The following is a 20,080-nucleotide window of genomic DNA, read 5'->3' as shown; positions in this document are numbered from 1 at the left end:
CCTCACATCCCCACTTGAACAACCAATGCTGACACAAAGTTTAGTGGCTTCGATACTTTACACCAATCCCTAACAGCATCTTAAGCGTTGCTACCTTGGGTCAGGGCTCTCCCGGTTCTGATGTTCTTTAACTCTAGAGTCTTGTACCTATGAGTTCTCCCTCTCCGCTTGGCTATCCCAGAAGTTCAACTTACTGTTAGTAAAGTCCTTCAGTTATCAAGTTTTCTACACCCTTCCAACCAGAATAAAAAATTCAACTGAACTCTGCTTGAAATAGATGTTTCCTGCTGTCAGCTTGTGCTAAAGCTAAAAACCAACATTAGGCCAGAGCCACACCCAGGGATCTCCTCATCCCTAGTATTAATTTCAGGTTGACTTTTTTCGCATTATCACTCCTCTCTCAGGCAGCTTGGTCAAATGGTCATTTACTGGAAGCAGGAAATCTTTCAGAGGAACCTAGTTCTTAAAGGGATATTCACCCCAACAAGAAAAATACAGCACCAAAGCACATGGACCATCACACCCTGCACAAGCGCAGCTGGGTTAGTCCTTGACAGAGCTCTCACAGGCCAGAGGACATCCACCATGAGCAACTCAGCTGTCAAAGCAATGGAACGAGCAGCACCCTGGAGCTCTGCCGAGACCACTGGGATAGCCCTATGTAGAAGTAATAGGAAAAGAAAAAGACATTTTAGTTTCACAAGGGGATTCTCATTTTGTTGTTTATAACAATGTTGCTGTTTTAATGTAAATGAAAATGTAAATGAATCCTACACTTTATTTCAAGTCTCCATTGTCCTCTTCACTGTTGCTTCCTGATTTCCAAAAGAACATTAACTTTGAGAAGAATGGCATGACCAGAAAGGCGTGAATGAGATCAAGGGATTTTTGACTGTGGGAGTGATTTGTGTTGGGTGATTCAGGGATTGGGAGAGTGGTGAGGTGGCAATGGATTTAGCATTGTTGCACCATAAGACTTCACACACCGAGGTTATATGAACCATGCCTTTATGGGTCCATCATGGGCTTCTCTGATATCTGGATGTGTGGCTACAGGGATCCTGGCTCTTCCTCTTCTTCCGAGGATGCAGAGAAATCATCAGCTTCCTTCTCCTCTAGTTCTTTTTGCTGTGCAAGGCAAAACAGAGCACTACTATTCTGGCCCTTGTTGCTGCATACTGAAGGACGTCTCCAGATTTGTCCAGTTACCTGGATCGCTTCCACAGTCACAAATGACTTGCTCAGTGAGTATTTTTGTGTTCATGTGGCTCCAGTTGTAAATTTCCTCTGCAACAGTGGTAGTGCTTCTCACTGGTGTCATCAAACACATCCTTAGAGTGTAGCCCTTGTTTCCAAGGACACGTTTGATGATTCTGTTTGGAGGTGCAAAAACCTGTGGGAAATGTGACTGGTGCAGAATGAAAGCAGCATGACAGCTTCCAGGATATCTTGCACAGACATGCGTGAAAGTCTTCTAGTGATCACATACTAGCTGAACACTGATGGAGTGGAATCCCCTTCGATTGGCAATGACTGCTGGTTGACCTGAGGGTACCTTCATTGCCACATGTGTGTAGCCTATGACTCCCTGTACCTTGGGAATACAGCCAATGTATAACCCTCTGGTTCTGACTGGCGTTATCAGTGACAAAATTGGCATAAGTGGTGGCCCTGGGAAGCATGACATCAGTCACCTGGGAAATGCACTTGTGGACAGCAGACTGTGAAATCCTGCAGATGACATCAGCAGATCTCTGGGAGGATCTGGTGAAGAAATTCAGAGGTGAGGTGACCTTGGTGGTCCACTGCAAGAAGACTTTGTTCCAGGAGGCTACAGATGTCAGCACAAACCTTTCATGAAAGTGCCTTCTGAGGCATTTCAACATTTTAAATAATTGTGAGTTTTTAAATTGTTTGAGAAGCACTAAGGATGATTGTGACTGCCAGAGTTATCTTGCTAAATTATATGTTCCAGTGCTATTGTTAACTCATCAAAACATTACAAAGACATGCAGGGAAGCTCCAATTTACTTCTTAATATAACCACAGATTGATTGCTCGAAGTAATTTCTCTTCAGATCTGTAACAGCAATAAGTATGTATAGCTTTTGTTCAAGATGGATTTTAGCGAAATTCCTGGAGCCATCTTTTATTAAAAATTTCGACTTGCATTTTGATTTAAAATGTTGAAAAGGAATATTTGCAATTGCGACTGATTTCCAGGCTAGTGAATCCACATTTCTACCCAGTAAATGCACATGTAATTCTTTAATTACAAAATACATCCAATGCAGTTTCGATATCTACAATTATATATTTATAAACAATACTATTAGTACAGACTATTCAAGGTCACATATCATTTAAACTGTAGCAAATAAAGTCTTCCATGCAGTTGCTCACTTACCCTTTGAATTCCATCATGAATTCTCTTCACACAGTTCTCCAAACCATTTGTTTTGTTTATCATATTCCACAAATGAGCATATGTTTGTTCAAGTTCAAATGGATTTCGACCCTTGGTTTTGATTATATGCAATACTTCTGAATCAAGGACCGTACCATATGGAACATCTGTTTGTTTGGCAAGGTCTTGAAAAGATCTGCATCATGGAAGACATTGTTCTATCAGCAACCAGCATCTTCATTTTTAAAAATAATTTATTTAGCAAAACGTTATAATTGCTTTAATTGCATAATCCTCACAGCAATTCAATTAAATTAACGTCTCATTTTCAAAATTAGTATTACCACACCAAAAACCCCAGGTAATAAGTAATTTTTAAGTCTTCCTAATGAAAGTTATAAGTCTTATAATCAGATACAATATACCTGTATGGTCATATGTAATAGAACACCCAAAAAGTAAGTAAAAGTATTTTGTTTCAGTCGTATGTGCAATTTTTTTTCTCCAGCATAACCATGAGCAAGAAATTCATGTTCACAAATTTATAGCATTAGTATGGTTCTAGAAGTTGGGGGGAAAAGGTGGATTTCTCTGCTAACCCTTGACTGCCTTTCTCTATGGCAAACAATCTTTCCCCGTCTCTCCCACCAATTCCTTTAACAAGTGCGAGGAGTTTGTGGACTTATTTGTCACCAAAATTGAGACCATTTGATTAGCTGTCTTTTTCCACTTCCCTTCCTGTCCCTAACTCACTGGACTAAACATCCTTTAAGGATCCTCTTAGCCCGAACCCTGAAATTATATCTTTCTCTAGTTTATCTCCTGTCTCCTTTCATGCTCTCCCTGAATTTATTTTGTCCACGAAACCTCCACCTGCTTTCTTGACCCTACATCCTCTAAACTGCTGACCATCGACATCCCCTCCTGGTTCCCATGGCAGCTGATATTGTTAAGGGTTCTACCTTCACATACTGTCCCCCTCTCCTTGAAATCTGTCATCGGTCCTCTCCTCAAAAAGCTATTTGATCTTCCTTCCTTGCAAATTACTTCCCCATTTCTTTTCCAAAGTCTTTGAATGTATCGCCGCCTCTCAAATCCATCTTAAGTCCGTCTTAACTGGAACTCCATGTTTAAATCCCTACAGTCAGGTTTCCACCACTTATTCGGTACTAAAACAGCTCACAAATGACTTCTACATGGTCGTGACAAAGGTACATTATCCCCTCTCATCCTGTCTGGAGGATTTGACAGGGTACTCCATCCTCCTCCAACATCTCTCCACTGTCATCCAGTTGGGTCGATTTGCCTGTACCATGATTATCTATTTAAACTTAGCATTGAATCAATGGCTTCTCTTTTCACATTGTATTGTTACCTGGGCTGTCCTCTAAAATTCTATCCTTGACCCCTAACTGCTTCTTATTGACATGCTGCCCCTCGACGACATTACCTGACAATATGTGACATGTATCGATGGCACTGAACTCTCCCTCACCATCAACTCTTTCGACCCCTCCCATTATATCTAAATTGTCAGACGGATTGTACAATGTGCAATACAGAATGAGCAGAAATTGCCTCCAATTAAATATTGGGAAGATCAAAGCCATTGTCTTCATTCCCTGCCGAACCCAATTCCCTAGTCACAACTTTCTCTCCCTGGGAATTATCTCAGGTAGAATCAGACCTTTGGCAACCTTAGCGTCATATTTGGCCCAGGACAAGCTTCCAACCATATATCTGTGGAATATCGCTTGATTCCAACCCTGCCTCAGCTCATCTGCTGCTGAGACATTCATCCATACTTTCGTTATCTCTAGACTTGACCGTTCCAACATATGCCTGGCTGGCATCCCACGTTCTACTCCTCATAAATGTGACATCATCCAAAATGGTAGCAAGCGGCAAGTCAAATTCTCGACACACAAGTGCCAGGCTATGACCATCTCCAACAATCTGATCATCATCCCTTATTCTAATTCACACTAAATTCTGCTCATCCATCACTTCTTTTGCTCACCTATCTACATTGGCTCACTGTTAAACAATGCCTCATTTTTCACATTCTTTCCTTATTTTCAAGTACCCTCATGGCTTAGGCCCTCTCTATCTCTGTCTCTATCTCTACCTCAGAGTAGTGCTCTAGGCCCACCCATCTTCAACTGCTTCATCAATGACCTTCCTACCATCATAATGTCAGAAGTGGGGATGTTTGCTGATGATTGCATAATGTTTAGCACCATTTGCGACTCCTCAGGTTCTGAAGCGGTCCAGGTCCAAATGCAGCAAGACCTGGACAATATCCAGGCTTGGGCTTACAAGTGGCAAGTAAAATTCTCGCTGTACAAGTGCAGGCAATGACCATCTCCAACAAGAGAGAATCTGATCATCAGCGCTTGTCAATGGCATTACCATCGCTGAATCCCCCACAATCAACATCCTGGGGGTTACCGTTGACTGGAAACTGAACTGGGCCAGCCACAAAAATACTGTGGCTACAAGAGCAGGTCAGAGGCTAGGAAGCCTGTGGCAAGTAACTCACCTCCTGACTCCTAAAGCCTGTCCATCATCTAAAAGGCACAAGACAGGAGTGTGATGGAATACTCTCCATTTGCCAGGAGGAGTGCTGCTCCAACAACACTCAAGAAGCTGTACATCATCCAGGACAAAGCAAGCCGCTTGATTGGTGCCTCTTCCACAAACATTCACTCCCTCCACTACCGACAAACAGTGGCAGCAGTGTTTACTATCTACAAGAGTACTGCAGGAAATCACCAAGGCTCCTCAGGCAGCACCTTCCAAATCCACAAGCACTACCATCTAGAAGGACAAAGGCAGCAGACACATGGGAACGCCATCACCTGGAAGTTCCTCTCCAAGTCACTCACCACCTTGGCTTGGAAATATATTGCCATTCCTTCACTGTCGCTGGGTCAAAATTCTGGAACTCTTTCCCTAACAACATTGTGGGTGTACCTACACTACAGATACTGCAGTGGTTCAAGAAGGCAGCTCACCACTTCCTTCTCAAGGGTAATTAGGGATGGGCAATAAATGCTGGCCTAGCTAGTGATGCCCACATCCCGTAAATGAATTTAAAAAGTACTTATTTACATGAATGCATTAGAATAAAAAGATTGCACTATTCACTGCAAGGGCCTGTGAACACACATACCTGACTTCTTCCATATCAACTTAGCTGGAAAGGTCGTGCTCCTGGGTCAGTTGAGATTTTCTTAATTTTCATGTAGCTTTTTCATTCACAAATTGTGCATGCAACAGCTGATGCAACACATTTCCCAAGATTACACAATCCAATGACTCAATAGCATCTTGAGGCATCATTATTACTGGCAGGTTGTGATTTGCTGAATTTTGTCAATCCATTAATGAGATCACATTTTCACAATCCCCTGTTTATAAGATCGGCACACATGCCATTTTGCTGGTGTGCTATAAATATGACAAAAATAGGCTAACAATGATTTCTTTGGCATGGTACAATGTTTGACAGATAGAATCACAAAACGGCACATAAGGAGGCCATTCAGCCCCTTGTATCTGCACCGGCTCTCCAAATGAGCATTATGACCTAGTTCCATTGCCCTGCCTTTTCTCCGTACTCTTGCACAATGTTTCTATTCAAATAATCATCGAATGCCCTCTTGAATGCCTTGATTGAACCTGCCTCCACCACACTTCCAGGCAGTGCATTCCAGACCCTAGCCACTCGTCGTGTGAAAAAGATTTTTCTCACATCACATTTGCTTCTTTTGTAAATCACTTTAAATCTGTGCTGTCTCGTTCTTGATCCTTTTACAAGCAGGAACAGCTTCTCCCTCTCTACTCTGTCCAGCCCCCTCATGATTTTGAACATTTCTATCAAATCTCCTCTTAGCCTTCTTCTCTCCAAGGAGAACAGTCCCAACTTCTCCAATCTATCCTCATAGTTAAAGTTTCTCATCCCTGGAATCATTCTTATAGAACATACAAACATATGAATTAGGAGCGGGAGTGGACCACTCAGCCCATTGATCCTGCTCCGCCATTCAATAAGATCATGGCTCATCTGATTGTAACCTCAACCCCACATTCCTGCCTCCCCCCGATAACCTTTCACCCCCTTGTTAATTAAGAAACTATCTAGCTTTACCTTACACATATTCAAAGACTCTGCTTCCAGTTACCCTCAATGCACATTATATAGGCAATTTTTATCTAAACACATTCTTGATCCCAGTGTACCATAACAAAAATAGTTTTGTATGGATGAAGAAGTTACAAAGTCATTTTCAATGATACGCTCAGATCAGAGCTTTTGATGATAGAAGTAATCAGTGAAGGATGGCTCCATAAAAGGGCATAGGATTCTTGTGTAAAATGGAGGTGCCAGTTTGTTGGATCACTGACGCGTATGTTATAATGTTTGGGAACCAGTCATGGGGTTACTCAGGAAATTTCCCAAATGGTCAGTCCACCCCTGCAAATTATACTGTAAATGAATATGATGAGTGAGTGACTGAACCTCAGTAAATGCTACAAATAATGCACGTTCAGGGACTGGGGTACACAATTTTTTCTGGCGTCATCATCAGCTGTTCCTTGATTCGAGAATGTTGTCTACTTAGGGCCACGAGTTTCTGCCATGGGTCTTCATGTGACTGAACAGGCCGATGCCGGACTCTCAGATCGTTAGGCACATGGTGTAGAATGTCCTACAAAGTAGTGGGAGCGCAGGATTTTCTTCCTTTTCTATCCAAATCTGCTGCTGTTCTGTCTCATTGTTAAGGCATTTGGACTCAAAGCATGAAGCAGCTTGATGGGCAAGTTGTTGCATTTTTGAACAACTGGTAGCATTCTCCTCCCAGTCATTAATGCTTTAATGCATTAATTATATTAATAAGGGAAATAAATAACTTATTTTGCAAATAACTCGTATTTGGCTTTGTAACAAAAGGGTTGTTTTTTTGGTCTGCCGGGTGTCTAACATGTGTACTTTCCAATTACCATGCATAAAATCTCCAAAGCAAGTTGAAATATCCATGCAGGTATAGTTTTGCTCTCACCAGTACAGAATGAATATTTTTTGTCCAAAGGGACAAATGGATACAAGTTGAGAACAGTTAAGATGAAGCCAGAGCCAAGCAACTTAACTGTAGTCCACAGGTCTGGCAGCATCTGCGGAGACAGAAACATATGGGAGAATTTTTAGTTTGGCGAGTGGGGGCGGGGCCCATTTGCCAACGCGTAAAATGACGCGGTGTGATGTCAGGTATGTGTCCTTATGTCACCCCATGTCATTTAGATTTTTAGGTCGGTGGGCACGCAGCCAAGTTGGCTGCGTGCCCGCTGACCTGTCAATGGCCACTTAAGGCCATTAATAAAGTAATTAAATCACTTAATGGACATGCCCGTCCAACCATAAGGTTGGCGGGCAGGCAAAGAGCCAGGCGACCTTCAGAAAAAACATGAAACCTCATCCATGGGCGGGATGAGGTTTCATGAAGGATTTAAAATGTTCCAGAAATTTTTAAATACAAGTAATGGACATGTCCCAGCTCATGTGACAGTGTCACATGAGGGGACATGTCAATTTTTTTTTCCTCATCTTTATTCAATGTTTGAAACCTGAGCCACTCTCCCTGAGGTAGCACTTTGCCTCAGGGAGATGTGTGCACACTTTCGCGCACATGCACGAAAGAGCGCACTCCCGGCTGAGGGAATTCACCCCCCCCATCTCCCACCGCACCACCCCCCCCCACCCACACAGGGAGTGCATAACGCTTCCTGATGCATGTCACGTTGGGCGGGCCCACCCACATAAAATGGCAGCACACCACTGACTGGGGGCGCCAATTGGGAACCTGCCCACTCGCGCCCGCTCACGCATAGCCCCCCGATAGGGGGAAGATCTTGCCCATAGTTGATGTTTCAGGCTGGTGATCCTTCTCCGATTCTCCACAGATGTTGTCAGAACTGCTGAGGATTTCCTGTATTTCTGTATTTTCTGTTTTATTTCAAATTTCCAGCATCCACAATATTTTGCACTTATATTAACTGCAGTTCAGCTCATCCAAGATCTTTAAAGACATATGACAAGTGAATGAATTATACTGCTAGGAAAAAAAGGGGAACTGCTTTAGGACAGCAAGAGACACCTAAATTATATCATGGTTCAGTGCTACCATGAATGAGGAAGATATAAAATCCTGGAGCTTGTAATGCCATTGGCAACATGGCAGGTAACGTCAAATAACTGCGAGGTAAAGGAGAAAGAAATGTATTGTATAGTATTGCAAACAATGTAGATCATCTGGAAGAACTTATCTGGAAAATGAAATTGTACTTTTTAAAAAATGATTATAATGTGCAATGGTAAAGCATTGAATAAATTGCAGGTTCAATTGTGTTGATTGTATGACTATCTTTGCTGTGAAATTATAGGAAGCAGATTAAGAAGCTAAAGATATATCTTTTTGACACTAACCCTTTCTTAAGTGAAAAAGGCAGGGCACTGAGAATGTACATTTATTACTTATCATAAATTATCATTAGAAGTTCTATTAAGTGTTTACAATTTTCTTTCCTTTGGGACTGTATGCCTTACCACATGATGAGGGGGAACTTGGCCTTTTACTATTTTAATACATACAGAATAAACGAGTTGTGTTACTTTTAATAGTATTAGTCAAAACAAATGAATGATGGATTTTTAATTATTTTTAGTAGATAGGTGTACTACACCGAGCAGGACATTTTAAACATAATCTACTGCCCCAAGCCTTCCTCTTTCCCACCAGATTAAGATAGTTCATAGAAGAATGTGGTATATTTATTTACTAACATTGACAAAAGTAAGGTTTACTCTATGGGAGTATATTAGACGAATGAAGCTACACAGGTCACACCTTCCAAAATCCAGAAGGTAATTTTAATGTGAACCATCTGGTGGGAAAGAGGAAGGCTTGGGGCAGCTCAGACAGTAGATTATGTTTAAAATGCCCTGCTAGGTGTAGTATACCTATCTATTAAAAAATAATTAAAAATCCATCATTCATTTGTTTTGACTAATACTATTAAAAGTAACATAGCTCAAACTTATTTATATGCTGATATAAAAAAAACAATGCTTTACCGAATAGGGTTTTCAATCCGATTGTTGGTCAAGATGGCAGTTAGGTTTGCAGTGTATGTGGAGATGATTATAAACACAAAAAGCCACCAAAACCCCATCAACAAGCGAACTGCCAAAGTATTAATGGGAACTTCTCCTCCTGTGCCTAGAAAAAAATAGTAACACAAATTAGTAAATACGAATATGCGTACGAATTAGGAGCAGGAATAGGCCATTTGGTCCCTCGAGCCTGCTCCACCATTCAATAACATCATGGCTGATCTGATTGTGGCCCATTCCTATTCCTGCCTATCCCAATAACCTTTGACTCATTTGTTAGGCAAGAATCTATCTAACCCAGCCTTAAAAATATTCAGTGACCCTGCCTCCACCCCTCTCTGAGGAAGAGAGTTCCAAAGACTCACAGGGCAGAATTTTACGGCGGGGACAGGGCCGCAAAATGCAGTGAGCCGTCATAAATCCCACTGACAACAGCGGTAACATAAAATCCCGCTGTCGCAAAATTCTGCCCACAATCTTCAGACAAAAGATGTTTCCTCAACATTTTAAAAGGGAGACTACTTATTTTTAAACTATTAAATCTTAGAATAATTACAACTATAAAATGCAGCAAATGCTAAGTTATTAATATCTTTTTAAAAAAGTTTTAAATAATATTTTATTACATTAAACTCTATTGCTCACAGCTCTATAGCATGGGTGAGGATTTAATGGCATTGATTTTAATCTCCCCCACCCAGTGGCTGTGGTGCTTCAGAGAGGGGTTAAAATTTAAATATTCTTCTTACTGGCTCCTACAATGGTCCCTTCAAGGACCCTCTGAGGCCACATGTAAATCTGGTCTTCCTGAATGTAGCCAGGTTGCATTCAGAGCAAAATAATTGGGTAAAGGGGACATCAAACAAGCAGTAGGTACTGATGTCTGGGTCCTAAATGCCTCTTTTGATGCCTATACCAATATAGCAGTAGGTGCACTTCCTGATCAGAATATGCGTGTGCACGCCACCAAACATAATACACATTTTTGTACCTGTGAAATGAGTGCAGCCTCATTGAATTTCTACACCATTGTTTTCCAAAGATAAGGGCAACAGAAAATCAAAACAGCTATGATATTCAATCACTGAATTAAAACCATCTGAAGACAGGATGCATGCAAATATGAAGCAAATGTAGAGCAGGGAGGAGCAGCAGTGCCTCTTAGCTCCAAAAGTCCATTTGTTCTGGGCACCCCTCAAAATTAATGGCCTTGTACAACACTCCAAAGCCCTCATTCCAGACTGAAAGCCTTTGTTTCTATACACAATCCTATGTCAGGGGATAGCCCTATGCTGTTGAGTGCCTAATCTATGTAAGTAACCTGGATCTTGAAATAGAGGTGTACTTGGGCCAATATGGTCACAATGCCCCTTATATTCTCTGTCTGTTTCTTTGTTCCAGGTGTGGGCAGAACAGAAACATTGGCTTTTAAGAGACTAACTGGAGAAACTGAATAAAAGCTCAATAAAGGAAAATATGGATTATCATAAAGAGAACAGAGCCCTGAGGCTTAAAAGGTATTAATGGTCAACATCCAACAGTTATTCTCTTTGTATAAATGTATGCTCTATGGAACAAAATGTAGAAGGATAAATCATTTATAGTTGCTGAAAAAACAGTTATCCATGCTGACACTTATGGCAGAATTTTCCATCTGTATATCAATGCAATGAAATGTTTCCCTGCTACAGTTGACGTCCATATTCTAAACAAGTGCAAGATAGATACATCAAACAGCTAATTACATCTATGGCGTTCAGGAATGAAGAACAATCATATAAGAATGTGCAATTGGGCCATAGTTTCCTCTGTTCAAGCAAAATAAGAGAAATGTCCATTTTTTTGTAAGTTATGATACACAAGGGAATTTGGTCAAACGCACAGTACTAAAAATATAAAATTTCTGAGAACATGATTTTGTTCATGAAATAAATTCAATAGCTAATTACAAATAATGTTAAATATTTATGGTTTAATGTTTCTCAAGAGTTTAGACAGGTAAGTAGTTTGACCAGATCAATCTTGGATCAACTTTTCTGCAGAAATATAAATTTTGGAAGGAATAATGCAAGGAGATGCAAACAAAATAGTTCAGCTCCTCAGCCTTGCCACTGTATGCTGTGCACCTGGGTGCTGGATGATGAAGTGCAAAATGAAGGCGTTGAGAGCAGGATTAATTAAGGGTAATGCTTTATTGGAATCCTTTTGATAAGGTAAAAGGGTCACGGGAAATGGCTCTGTATTAGCACATCCCAAACCTCCCTTGTGCATACCCCATTGTGCCTTGCCTCCCTCAACTTGCTGTGCATTATCAGTTAGCTCCTCCACAGCTTCATCATTAGAAGAGGTATCATTATCAGCGATGTCCTTATTCCTCAAGGCCTCCCTCCTCAACAGTGCCAGGCTGTCCAGCGCAAAGCAGACCATCATGATACACAAGACCCTTGCTGGAACATACTGACGGGTTCCACTGAAACAATCAAGTCACTGGAATCACACCTTCAGAAGCCCAATGGCCTGACTGTTGGTCACTCATGTTGACTCATAGTAGATGTTGTGCATCTCTTCTGCATCCATGCATAGATTTCTCACAGGCTGGAGTAGCCATGTTCTTAGTGGGTTCCTGAAAGTGCATGGGGGGTTGGAAAAGCTGTAGCAGAGACTGTTGAAATATGTAGACATTGTGGCTGCTTCCCAGGAACCGGCCGCACACCTGAACGATTCACTTTCAATGCTCACAGATCAGTTGAACGTTGATGGAATGGAAGCACTTTCTGCTGATGTAAGGCTGCTGGCTGGTCCATGGGAGCCTTCATGGCCACATGCAGTTGATGATACCTTGCACTTGGAGGAACCCAGTGATGGCCCCCAAAGCCGATGAACTTCTCCATCTGACTTGCTGGATCGGTCCTGCATAGTAACTGGCCCTCTTGAAGAGGACATTGCTCACCTCCTTGATGCAGAATGGGAGATCCCACACATGTCCCCAATGGATCCCTGGAAAGAACCAGAGACACTGAAGTTGAGGGCCAGGGTGATCTTCAACGTCACTGGCATCGGGTATCCAGCAACCCTTCCCAGCCTGTCCTGCAGCATGCACAGAGATCAGTGACGGCCTCTCTGGAGAGCCACATTCTTTACTGACATTGCCATTAGGTCATTTGAAGAAAGTTCAGAATTGGGGGGACAGAATTTTTCATGGGGATTGGTTCTTCTGCACATAGATGCTTGCAGGCATGCCTCTCTACAAGCTTGTCTAAAATGTCCACACTGACACCAGCCCTCTTGCTGCTCCTGAGGTTAATGTGTCCGTCAGTGCCTGGACCTCACTCCCTCTCAGCTGCCCTCCCTCCTCAAGGGGGCCCTGAGGCCTGAGTGGATGAGGCCCATGGCAGATGGCCGCTTTCTTATTCCTTGGCCTTCTATGCAGATGGCCCTACTGCCCTTCAACCCCGCCCCTGAGTCCTTTCCATGGAGCAAGTGCCACCACCCCTAGATGACTCTGGCAAAATGCCTGCACAGTCTTGGCACCTCCTCCCCACTTCTACCGATGTCTGATGGCTCCCTCTGTACACCACCCTTCCTGCCATGACACGCTGGCTCTCTCAATGGATTCCTGAGAGAGTCAGCATTCACCTCCCATTTCTTTGGTGTCTCATTTAACCAGGTAGAACTCTGAAGCCTCAAGATCTCCATGTCTCCATGTGCCATTGGTAAAATGAGAAATGTGCTGTAAAATTGCAGTTAATTGACTTTTTAACTACCTTAATTGGTGATCCCCTCCTGAATATTTGAAGTCCACCCTCCATGGTTGCTGATGTTGGTTAAATGCAGAAGTGACACCAAGATGTTGGACTTCTGGTCTGCTCCCATTTTACGGATCCCCTGCTCCCAAACTTGCTCCAAATGGCCCGCTAAAATTTCAGTCACAGAATCATAGAAGGTTACAGCACAGAAGGAAGCCAATTTTTGCCTGTGCTGGCTCTTTGAAAGGACAGTCATGCTTAGCTCTGCAACAACACTTTTTGCCTGTAACTCTGTAGGTTCCTCAACCTCAAACACAGGTCTAGTGCCCTTTAAAAATTAGTTATGGAATCAGTTTCCACTGTTTTTCAGGCAGAGTATCCCAGATCAACAGGTTCACTCACACCTTCTCATGGGCAATGAATGCTAGCCTTGCCAGCAGAGCCCACATCCCACATAAGTGAAAAGAAATTCTCGCCAATTTCTCCCTAGATCTTTTTCCAGTGATTTTGAATCTATGACCTTTAGTTACTGGCCCACCCGCCGGGGGGATTTATTTTTCTTTATTTCCTCCAATCAAAACCTCTTATCATCTTGAAAACCTCTATCAGTTAACTTCTCTGCTCTGAGAAGAACAGTTGTAACTTTTCCAACCCTCCCTCTAACTAAGTCCCTCACCTCTGGCAACATCCTGGTAAACTTGCTATGTACTCATTCTAAGGCTTATACATCTTTTCTAAGTGCAGTGCCCAAGTCCACAATGCTCCAGTTGAGATGTAACCAGTGATTTATAAAGTTCTAGCATGATTTATTTGTTTCTACATTCTATTCCTCGATTGATAATCCTCGATTGATAAACCTAAATACCCTATATGCTTTTCTCAGCAATTTTTCAACTTGCTGTGAGACCTTTAAGGATTTGTGCATCAACGCTAAATTATCTCTGCTCAGCTACACTTTTCAATATGCTGCCATTTATGCAATGCTGTATTTCCATATTAGTGCTCACAAAGTGCCATCACTTCACACTTCACATTGAATTCCACCCGCCATTTCGCCATTCTGTCTACATCCTGAAGCCTTTAACTATCCTCATCATGATCTATTACTTTGACAAATTTTGTACCATCTGCAAACTTAATGCTGCTCCTTACACCTGGGTCTATGGCCAGGGTTTTCCGATCCAGCTTGCAGTGGGAAACATCGCAGGCTGGGCAGAAAATCGTTGATTGACAGGAATTTCCCATGATGCAATGGATGAAGCCAGAAAATCCTGGCTATGTTAACTTATATAAATTGCAATCACAAATGGACCTCAAAACTGAGCTTTGGGGAACACCACTGTAAACCACTTCTGAGTATGAAAAATATCCATCCACCACTATGTTTTGCTTCCTGTCACTGATCCAATTTTCTATCTGTATCATCACTTTCACCTTAATTCTAGGTGCTTCCATTTTCTTCCTGAGCTTGCTGTACATTACTTCGTCTGAAAGTCCACTACCTTGATCAACTTTCTCTGCTACATCATCAAAGGATTCAATCAAGTTAGTCAGACACAACTTGCCTTTAACAAATCCATGCTGGTGTTCCTTGCTTAACCCATGCCTTTTCAAATGAAAGTTTATTTTGCCCCTGATAATGGTTTCTTTTGTAGGCCACTGAGCCCAATTTTGATTCTGTTCGATGTGGGTAGGTTTTGAATGGGTTAAAATCAGGCCCATTATGTCCAATTTTGGGTGTTCTACTTCAGAAAGGATGTAAAGGACATGGAGAGAGTGCAGAAGAGATTCACTAAAGTGATACCTTGTACTCTGTACCACCATATGAGAGGTTTTGGTTACGAAGAAAGACTTGAGAAATCGGGAGTCTTTTTGTAGAATAGGTTTAAGAGGAGATCTGGTACAGGTTCAAAATTTATGAGTGGTTTTAATAAAGTAAATAGGAAATAACTACTTCCATTGGTTTGTGGGTCAGTAGCTAGAAACTAAAGACATAAATTTAAGATCACAACTAAAAGAACAACTGGAGAGTTTTGAGGATTTATTTTACATAAAGAGCTTTTCAGTTGGCCTATCAGAATCAGGAAGAAATATCTATAATAGCCTTAAAAAGGGATAAATATTTTAAGAGGCTAAATATAATAAAGTACAGGAAGAGGGTGGGGCAAGACTCTAATGGGGCAGTTCTTTCAGAAAATTGGCAGAGGTGTGATGGCAAGAGGGGTTTCCTCTGTGCAATGAAATTATATTATTTCATGCCAAAACTAAGGCACAAATATTGCTAGAAATAACTAAACAAACTAAATAGAAATATGACAAAAATAATAGCAATTATGAAAATGTGTACAATCAAAAAATCTGTAAGACTAAAGTAAAAAAAGTAATGTATAACTGAAAATTGCTGCATTATGCAAAGTGAAGTATACCCACTATAATGAGAAAAAGTACTACCTGAAGGAATTCCCATATGTCAAATCACCTCAGTTGAATCTCAACTCCGCTTATGCTTAAGATATACCTGCACATAATTGGAGGTGGCAATATGGAACTAATGTTGGATCCAGATGTAAAACATCTCACTTAATTCTGAGCTATTATTGCACACTAATTCGGTGGGCCTAGCTTGGAATCCTCAGAGATTGAAGGAGAATACAAAATAATAGTGGTGTACTGACAATGAAGTATTCAAATAGATAGCTGTTCTTATTCTCCTATAAAGCAACATATGCTGTTCTCATGGATGAAAAAACAGCCATAGCAGCAAATCCTGATAAATATCATTCACAGGAACACCAATCATAATGACCCACAGATGAAGCAAGCATCAGCACAGATGCACACACTGTGGTGCTGAGTGGGAGGGTGAGTCACTAAACATTGAGAGATAGAATAATGGTGTTAGTTTGTTGGGTGGGGTTGGGGTTTGTGGTTAGCAGTTGGTACTAAGCAGAGATGCAACCAGCTGAGCCTGTTTATTAATGATGGCTTGTACAGCACTAGAATACTACTGAGGAGTCACGTGCCTCCTCGCATCTTGGACCATGGTATGGATAGCCTGATTGAGTCCTATACCTGAATATGTATTGCCATATTTCTGCCTGAAGCAAGGTTGACCGTAGTTTGCCTGAGCATAGATTCATACAGCATTGATGGAGGCCATTCAGTCCATCATGCCTGAGTTGGCCTTTGAAATTTTCCTGCTCCCAATATGTTTAAAAATTAAAACCATTCAACTCATAAGTGTATACTATTGTTCTTCAGCACATTAGTATTTCCATATCACACCAGCAACAAAATGTAGCAACAAACAAAATGCTCTCAACTTCCTACTTTGCAATACTATAGGATTTGCGTGCTGTGTCCCATAACTCCAAAGGGAGTAAAAGATAAACAAATCTCTGTTAATGCAGTGTCAACAGATTATCAAGGCTTTAGCCTATGCATGGAATTAAGCTCAGTGCTACTGAGAATATCATTCTGAAGTAGTACAGTGGTTCTATACCAGAAAACTTATAACATGACTACACCAAGGCAAGGTTTTGAAGTGGAAAGAAAGGCATTGGTTATTTTAACACTCAATTACTGGAGATATATTCAAATTATAATTTATGCATTCACATTGTTGCAACAAAATATATTGATCACCAAGTAAAAATGCTTTTTAATGCTATGAAACGAAAAGAAATGCCTTTGGCACTGACATTAGTGCTATCACAACCGGTAGGAATAAAACTTAGCCTGTGGTGCTCCAGAATAAATTTGATGGCTCATTCAAGGTTTCGCCAAAAGCCAGCGGAATAAATAATGAATAAGAAATTTGATAACTGACAGATAGTTGCAGACATTCTTTCTCTTGGGTGAATGGCTATCATAACACCCACATTTGTCAAGCCTGACAGTTGTGCAACTTTCATACTCAAGAAGAAACTGCTGTAATAATGTTCCCAGCATGTCTATTATTTAAAATAAATCTCAAACATAAATTATTTACATCCTGGGATATTTGCACTAGGTTGACAGTTATAGAATTTCACTAATTAAATACTTGTGGCTGAGTTGGAGACCATCTGATGCATTGGTGTGTGTGTGGGGAGGGTGGCGGTGGTGGGATAGGTGAAGAGAAGTTTCTGGAACAAGAGTTTTGGAGATTATCAACTCAACTAAAACATAGGGAGCTAGCAAGGCTAAACGAGAGGGGTGGGGGAAGGGGGCAAGTGATTGTTATAGGTGACGAGTGACAGGAATGTCCAGAATAAAATACTCTCCCCAACAAGCTTGAAGTACTGTTGTTCTGAAGTACTGCAAATGGGATGAGGAGTCTGACCTAGACCATCAAATTGATTACATTGACACTAAAAACATGAAATGGCTTAAAGGTGGGAGGTTAACAATTCCTTTAGGAATGCAGTAGCAATCTGAGACTCAATACCTGTAGTTAAAAGTTGTGGGTGCATTGTTGTCTCCCAGGTGTTAGGTCAAGGGACATTTAAAAGAGATAAAATGATTGTGGAATGGGACGGAGAACAGTTTGTCATTGGGAGTCAATGATATAGGAAAATAATAGCCCTGCAGTCCCGCACAACAGACTTTAGGAGATTAAAAAGCATGCTTGAAAGTAATCTAATGGTGATCAAATCCAGATTACTCCCCAACACACGTGCTAAACTAAAGGAGGATTGGAAGATAAGGAGCTCAATGAAAAGCTAAAGGGATTTTCTAAGGAAGTCATGGTCTCTGGCAAAGATGGGGGCTATTCTGTAAGGACAAGTGACATCTGAACAGGAATGGAATGAATGAGTTTGTAAGATGGTTAAGTAGTGACATAAAGAGTATTTTAACTAGAAGGGAAGGTGATAGGAAAAAAATCAGAGAGTTAATAGAGACGGTAGAAATATATAATTTCATAATGATATAAAATTCCAAAAAACTTGTGCCACAAGGATAGTGTTCAGAGGAATAAAGCGAGCAAAGGAATAAAATAAAATAAATTAGCTATAAGCAGGGAAAAGGCCAAAATAAAGTTCGAAGGTCTTAGCTTAACAAAATAAAAAATAACAAGGAGTAGCATTGAAGGCAAGAAAGGAAAGAAATAAAGTACATTTAATTCAATGCTTAGTCTGGAAAATAAAGGAGGGAATTAGAATTAATTATTTACCGGAAGGTATTCAATAACATTAACAGAAACTTGGCTACAAACTGGGCAGGGGTGGAAAATATTACTTTAGGAAGGACAGAATTGGCTTTAAAAAAGGAGTGATGATATTCTCAAAGGGATGCGTGCAAGGATGTACATAAAAATGTTTCAGACAGAATCAAGATGAGTAGAGATCTTTGTTACAGATCCCCTAATTGTGAGAGGGAAATGGAAGAGAAAATTTGTAGACAGATCAGAGAGTAGGAATAACAAAAACATTGTTCAGGGTTATTTGAATTACTCACTAATTAATTGGGACAGAAGAGAAGTAAACAGAGAGAAATTAATGGAATACTTAAAATTTTGTGCAGGCTTCTTTATTTAAGCAATATGCTTGAATACCTACATATGCAGGGAGAAACATTACTAGAACTCATTACGAGTAATGAAAATGTATAGTTAAATATGGATAAGCACCTAAGGAGTAATGATCATAACATAAGTTTTAAGTTCTAAATAGAAAGGGAAAAAGTTTGTACAAAACCAAAGACAGAAGATTGGAAAGGGGCTACTGATAGATAAGATGAGGAATGAACTAGCTGAGGTGTTATGGAAGGAAAAACTTGCAAACATATGGGAATTTTTTTAAGATTGGAAATTTGTAGAATAAATATAGCTCATTCAAAAATGCAATACTGTTGACTTAATAATTTCATCAAACCCCTGCTGATTTTACATATTGCACATTACATATATTAACAAATGCACTCATTATTTAAAAAAGTGTCCTCGACACTTAAAAATTGGTAATATTTCTCCAATAATATAATAAAAACATATAGCAGGGTTTTAAGTTATTTTCAAATATTGCAAACGACTGTTTTTGCCTTTAGAGTTTACTGATGTTATTGCTTAATATTCTGCATCAGAAATTTACAGCAAATACATTTTAAATCTGAAAAGTACATAAAATGATTAATAACAATTCTTTGGAAGAAAGATGTTAATTAAACAAAAAGTTAACAGATCACTAGCTTCTATAACAAGTAATTTTGAGATGAAAATACTGTAGTACAGCATATTAGAATACATTTGCATAAGGTATCCCTACCTTGTTGTACAAATGATCCATAAACAAGCCACGCAGCATTGTACAAAGTTGTTGATGTCACAGATCCTATTTGAAGTGGTGATGGCTTTACCCAGCTAAACATGCAGACAAGCAGGCCTATTATAAACAGAGTACCTATAATACATGCCCATACTGTCAGATCAAATGGTTCTAGGCAGGTAAACATATCCACTTTGTGTTCTGGCTTCTTAAGTAGAAATCCTAAGGTGTAGTCCATGATTCGACCAGTGAAGTCCACAACATTCTCTCTCTCTGGGGTAATTGTCAAGGCTGAAACCGCTATATCAGCTCTCTATTGAGTAAATTTAAAACAAAAACATACACAAATTATGTCTTGCAAGAATGATAACTGATAATCATCCAATTGTAATGATGTACCAATTTTCCAAGCTAGGCAATTTATTTTATTACCACCTTGATAATACTCCAATATTATAGATTTGTAATAATGCATGAAATATTAGTGTGAAATATTAATATTGATTAA

The 20,080-nt window shown here is 40.4% G+C and overlaps 1 protein-coding gene across 1 annotated transcript in view; it reads right to left on the bottom strand.

The window, feature by feature from the left end:
- Positions 1 to 20,080, bottom strand: part of LOC121281438 (glutamate receptor ionotropic, delta-2-like) — a 448,441-nt gene that overhangs the window by 61,532 nt on the left and 366,829 nt on the right. The window contains exons 11-13 of the mRNA XM_041194383.1: positions 19,573 to 19,885; positions 9,543 to 9,681; positions 2,408 to 2,603 (exon numbers count right to left, since the gene is read on the bottom strand). Coding sequence (XP_041050317.1) covers positions 2,408 to 2,603; positions 9,543 to 9,681; positions 19,573 to 19,885 — 648 coding nt within the window. The remainder of the gene's footprint in view (positions 1 to 2,407; positions 2,604 to 9,542; positions 9,682 to 19,572; positions 19,886 to 20,080) is intronic.

This window comes from Carcharodon carcharias, chromosome 8, assembly GCF_017639515.1.
Source record: "Carcharodon carcharias isolate sCarCar2 chromosome 8, sCarCar2.pri, whole genome shotgun sequence".
In the NCBI taxonomy this organism is placed as follows: domain Eukaryota; kingdom Metazoa; phylum Chordata; class Chondrichthyes; order Lamniformes; family Lamnidae; genus Carcharodon; species Carcharodon carcharias.
This window is presented reverse-complemented; position numbering and strand designations above follow the sequence as displayed.